This window comes from Nestor notabilis, unplaced genomic scaffold, assembly GCF_000696875.1.
Source record: "Nestor notabilis isolate BGI_N333 unplaced genomic scaffold, ASM69687v1 scaffold338, whole genome shotgun sequence".
NCBI classification, from domain to species: domain Eukaryota; kingdom Metazoa; phylum Chordata; class Aves; order Psittaciformes; family Psittacidae; genus Nestor; species Nestor notabilis.
Window position 1 is genome coordinate 48,668 of NW_009939496.1, and position 6,003 is coordinate 54,670.

At 38.8% G+C, this 6,003-nt stretch overlaps 1 protein-coding gene across 1 annotated transcript in view; it reads right to left on the reverse strand.

The window, feature by feature from the left end:
* KIF15 (kinesin family member 15) overlaps positions 1-6,003 on the reverse strand; it is a 33,123-nt gene that overhangs the window by 21,839 nt on the left and 5,281 nt on the right. The window contains exons 6-11 of the mRNA XM_010019883.1: positions 5,819-6,003; positions 5,598-5,723; positions 4,404-4,526; positions 3,680-3,803; positions 1,381-1,472; positions 237-446 (exon numbers count right to left, since the gene is read on the reverse strand). The exon at positions 5,819-6,003 is cut by the window's right edge and continues 7 nt beyond it. Of these exons, the coding sequence (XP_010018185.1) occupies positions 237-446; positions 1,381-1,472; positions 3,680-3,803; positions 4,404-4,526; positions 5,598-5,723; positions 5,819-6,003 (860 nt within the window). The remainder of the gene's footprint in view (positions 1-236; positions 447-1,380; positions 1,473-3,679; positions 3,804-4,403; positions 4,527-5,597; positions 5,724-5,818) is intronic.

Genomic DNA, 6,003 nt, shown 5'->3' on the forward strand with positions numbered 1-6,003 from the left:
AGCCTGTAGCAGCTCCCACCATGACATCACCCTTACCATCCTTTCCTCTTAGGCAAACTCACTTACAAACTCTAAACCTACCCATTCCACAGCCAAATTCCATGCACTTGAGACGCTTCTATAAAGGAAACCACCACCCATCCTCTTCTTTCCAGCCTGTTTTTCCTAAAAAGCCTGTATCCACCCATCACATGAGCTATTCTCACAAAAGAAAACTGCTCTAGAAAAGAACTTACCTGTTCTCTGAGCATCTGCAATTCCTCCCTCAGTTCTCTGAAGAGATCATCTTGCTCTTTTGGCAATAAGCTTCCACCAGTCTCTTTATGTAATCGCTCCAAGCGAACAATATGGTTCTCACGGAATTTAACTATCATTTTATTGGATTGAATAAATTTCTCCTTCTTGGTACACAGGTCTTCTAGTTGAGCAATTTTTTCCAATAAATTCTTAGAAAGTACATATACAGATCAGTGAAAATGTCATAGTAACCCTAGAGGAATTTCTAAGGTGCACATATCACATACATACAGACAAGTCGTAACTCAGTCAATAGTAATTTGTGTAATACAGACTATCATTTGCAGCAGATTCACAGACAGCAGCAGCTTATACTGAGAGCCCACATAGCTCTTCATACTGTAAGAGCTTTACTTCATCCAGTTACTTTGTTCCATCCCTGGCAGTGTCCAAGGCCAGGTTGGACAGGGCCTGGTGTGACATGGTCTAGTGTGAGGTGACCCTGCCCATGGCAGGGGGTTGGATGATCTTAAGGTTCTTTCCAACCCAAACAATTCTCTGATGCTATGATGGTATACTTAGAGACTCCAATATGACCTGGTAGATTAGTTATTCAGTAAAGCACATCAGAAGCACCCCTGGAGTGCTGGTTTCAGTTGAGTTTCTTAACAAACTGATCTATTTGGGCTGATTCAGTAGTGCGCTATGACAAGAAACGGGGATGATTGGGCGGTTCGCTTCTAACACACTGTAGATCCACACACTCAAAATTAAGGAAAACAGAAGTTTGTTGTTCTGGTCAATTATTGGGATTTTCTAATTAAAAAAGAAACAAACAAACAATCCACTCCCTAAAGCTAAACATACTATGAAAGCTCTCCCATGGCTTGTCTGAATTTGAAAGATAGAAGAGAATCACAGATTTGTTCAGGTTGGTCAAAACCTTTAAGATCAAGTCCAACTGTTGGCAGTTGACCTGCAGATTTTATCTTGGCTGTCATTTGACTGAATTCCTTGTTACCAAACCTTACTATTTTCAGACAGAGTATTTTTATTCAAAACCAAGGGGGGGTGGGGGTGGGAGGGAGGGAAATCAAAGAGAGCAAGTTTCAATATTAAGCACTTAAAAATATGCTTTCATACCTTCTTTTCACCTTCTGATTTCTCCCACAACAACATTGCCTCAAGAAACTTATTCATGTAATTTAGGTGATTGTTTCCTTTTTCAACAGCACCTATAAGGTAAGTCAAAGAAACAAATACCACATTTATTATAATACCAGTCAACCAGGTTTCCCTATATACGTAATGTGATGGTCATGTAAAGAAAATTTAAATCCATTCATTGAACAGTGTAATTCCTCTACAAGGATCATATGCCATACCCAGAGCAAGGAATTTTAGACAGTAAATCCTAGTCACCTGCAAGTGCTGATAAAGAACACAGTCAATATACATAACTGTATAATTAAAGTTGTTCAAGCATGAAGTGGCTTTACAATGAACTTCTATTAAACTGAAAGAATCAGTCTGTTCATGAGAGTATACTTATAAAATGCAAAACCCCTCTGAAATTAATTTGATAACACTAAGCCATTATTTAGCATTATTACTGCAGTTTGTACGTATTAAAAGTGGACTAACTGGTTTAGGAGAAGGACATTCAGGAAAAGCTTGAATTAAGTAGACAGTGATTTAATCTGGAAGGCCCACAGAGGGGGATAAAATATCCAATTAATATTTGAATATTAATTCAAAATAGCTTTCCTGAATATCCTCACACAGGCAAGACTACTTATTTATGGAATATCATCCTGTTTTTAAAGTAGCTAGCAAGCAGATTTCATATTTGTGTGATCAAATATTACAAACAATTTAACTGCACAGACAAACACAGCTCTGATGTACTGGGTTCTGCTTAAAACCTCTCTTCAGCCTTTAAGCATCACAACTTGCTTTCCCCCAGAACTCTATCACATGTTTAAATATTTTTCAGTCCTCTGTCAATATTCATGCATTCATGGACAATGATTCAGTGTCCCACATAATGACCAACTTGTTTTACTCGTGTATGCTAACAGAGAAGTTTTATTTCCTTCAGAAAACTCAACCACAGATGCTTTATATTAGAAAAGTCTTTCAACTTTTCTAAACACTTCTACTGCTGTATCTTCTGTTTCTTGGCAAGGTCAGGAAAGAGTTGACTCACCAACACAGGAAGAGTTACAAGACCAAGTTTACTACTTCATTATCAAAATTATATAGTAGCATATTTCAGACAGAGGTATATGTAGTAGAAAGCTGGGCTAGGATCTATATTGCAGATAGAATGGTCTAGGGAAAAGGTGCTGGTGGAAAATAATTACATAAGCCCCCAATTAATATCTTGCATTGAAACAGATCTTCTATTGAAAGGTAAACATCCTTCTTAGGATCTTCCTGAAGGGGCAATAAGGGAAGAGGGAAAAAACCCAGTTCTGAGTTTAAGAATGCCCTCCCTGACATAAATGTACAATCCCATGTAAACTTTCGGTTACTTAGAGGATTAGGCAGCATACCTGTTACAAACTGGAAGAGTATTCTAGGTATAACAAAACCATAGCCCAGTACATCCACTGTGGTGGTTTGAGCCCAGCCGGTAACTCAGAACCATGCAGCCATTTGCTTGCTTCCCTCCTTCCCCCCACCAGCTCCCAGAGGGATGTGGAGGAGAATGGAAAGAATGTAAATCCCATGGGTTGAGATAAGAACAGACCAGTAACTAAAGTATTATACAAAACCACTACTGCTACCAATGATAATAATAAGGCAAATAACAAGGGGAGAGAACATAAAACTAAGAAGGGAAGAAAAAACCCAACACACACAAGTGATGCACACTACAATGGCTCAGCACCTCCTGAGTGATACCCAGCCTGACCCAAGCAGCAATCTGGGCCTTCCAGGTGACTCCCCCCAGTTTCTATCCTGGGCATGACATGCTGTGGTATGGAATACCCCTCTGGCCACTTTGGGCCAGGGGTCCTGTCTCTGCTTCCTCCCGACTTCCTGTGCCCCTCCTCACTGGCAGAGCATGACACTGAAAAGTCCTTGATCGGAGTAAGCGCTACTGAGCGGCAACTAAAACATCAGTGTGTGATCAGCGTAGTTCTCAGGCTAGAGCCCAAACACAGCACTGCACCAGCTGCTACAAAGGAGAAAAATAACTTACAGCTGAACCCAGGACAATACACTTATAAGAGGAAGGAAATAAAAATTACATTAACAATTTCTGCAAAATATTCTGTACAAACACAGGCAATGGGATCCATAAGACAAAAGTAACCTCTGTAGGTCAGTTCCTACACAAAGATTAGTTGTTCAGAAACTTTGAATTACATAAGGCTCCAACACTGTAGGCTACCAAAGCAGGAAGTTCTCTTCCCTCACTCCCAGCTCTTACCTTGTGACACAGAAATATCACGCATAGATGGCGCTGAAGTAAGTTGAGCAAGCTGCTCTTTCAACTTCTTGACCTCAGCTTGCAGCTGGCTCACATTTCCTTGTGTGTCTTCATTTACCACAGCCTTTCACAAATACATTAAGAGAATATTACAAAAGGTACAAATAGAAGTCTTATAGGATAAGAGAAAACAAACACTGCAAAGCAGCAAAACTCCTTTTTTTAAGGTTAAAATGGTTAAAAATATTGTTTCCTGTAGAATTTTGCCTGGAGCTTTTTGACCAGCAAAGCAGCGGTGTCCAGCCAGATGCCAACATGCTTTCGAAACCCACTCATGAGAAATCACATTTGGGTAGTAGCATATATAAGATGTAGATGCACTGAAATACCACTGAATCCAACTTTTTTTAATGACAATTGCATCACTTTTTCTAATGAAGTGCTCTGAGAACAAGCAATGAATACACACTATTATCAGCCATTCCCTGGTCCCCCAGCTGTTGTACTCTATTCATAAGCAAAAGCAAACAAGTACTTTGCAAATATAATTTGCTGTAAAATATATCTAGGAAAACAAATTTAGTGTTTTAACTTCAGTTATATTCATTGAAATTAGTGAAAGCACAAGAGTACTTCAAAGAGGCCTCCCTGTTCTGCAGATGTGTAGTTTAAACGACAAGAAATAGTTTGTTGCAACAATAAAGACATTGAGTCACTCTCTTACCTTGTTTTTAATCAGCTTCGCTCGCTGAGCAAAATTAAGAGTGGACAGTGTTTCACCAAAGCACCTCGATCCTGGATGAACATTTGCAATTATACAAGTTTTCGCATTACCACCAAGGGAATCCTGTTTAAAAACACAGAAGTTAACCTTAGTAGATATTTCACTTTAACCTTGGTAAGCAGATTGGTATTCAGACTATAATCTGTTGACTGTTCCAACCTATCTTCTGGTGGCAACAGTCAAACAAAAACCCAAGCCAATAGATTTTTGACCAAAGATTTTAAGTGCATGTTTTCATGTATTTCCATGCCGTTAAACAAGTAGCTCTCAAATCTCTAGTGAAGGCAGCAGTTATACCCAAGACTAAGTCTAACACTACCAAAGTAGCCTCAAAGGCATTCTCTCTCCCTACTAGAGAAGGTCATTCTTTGTGGACATCTTTACATCACAGCCACCTAAAAAGAACATAACCACCTAAAGTAACAGCTCATACAGCTGCAATCCCCTTCCAAATTTGATGTATTTTGGGTTGCATTGAAAGAACATAATTCTTCAGAGGCTCATGATTCTAAGATATACAAAGAACAAGGATGGGAAGACTGGGAAATTTAGCTATGATCACAACACTGAGTTGTAACACAAATACTGTATTTTGTACAAGCATTATAACACAAAAATGTGTTACAGGTATTCATTACTGTTCACAGAATTTTGATGAGTGCTGGTGTCCAACAAATCTTTAACTGTTTCCATGTTTGTTTTCTGTTTGCCTTGAAAAGAGTCCATAAGCTCTCAGGTAGGAAACTGTAAATGTATCTAATTCTTATCATACTGACATTTAGCACATGTAGACTAATCCTGAAAATTCTTTCAAACATTTCAACACATCTCTAAATGCTATACTGATGCAGACTATTTCCCATATTATAGGGATGAAAACATATACTTTTTCTTTAGAACTTGCAAATATGGATTTAGTCTCATAATCTCCTATTAAATTTGTCTACAGCAGAAAATCTACTGGAAGTCTGTTTAGGTAAAAAGATGCTTTTCAAGCTCTCTTCCACCTGCCCAATATTGAAACATATCTTTAACGTACCCAAGTTCAGCTTTTTACAGTGAAAAAAAACCATCCCAAACAACTATTTCTTGTACCTCCCAAGTAGCATGTAAAATCCAGAGGATATGTATTACCCGTAACAGAAAAGTGAGCTTCGAATCCCGATAACAAATGTGCCTCTGTTTTCCATTACCGATATCAACAAGTGCTGTCATTACTTGGCTCAGGCAACTTAGTGATCGATTTATGTTACCTGCTTCCTATAAAAGAGAGAGTAAAAGTGAATGGATTTGGTGGATGGAACAGGGCAATACATCTGAAAGGAGAAATATATCACAGCTTTTACAGAACTAACCTTTAATCTCATTACTGCTGCATGGGTTTCTTTCTGTCTCTCAGAACCTGCCAAGTCTACTAAGTTGAGCAGGGAAGACCGAATATTAACCACCTCATTGTTTTTCTCCATGGATTCCACTGTGACAGTGAAAACTGCGTGTGATCTTGAGGATTCTCTGTTCATTGAGGTTGATGCTACACGAC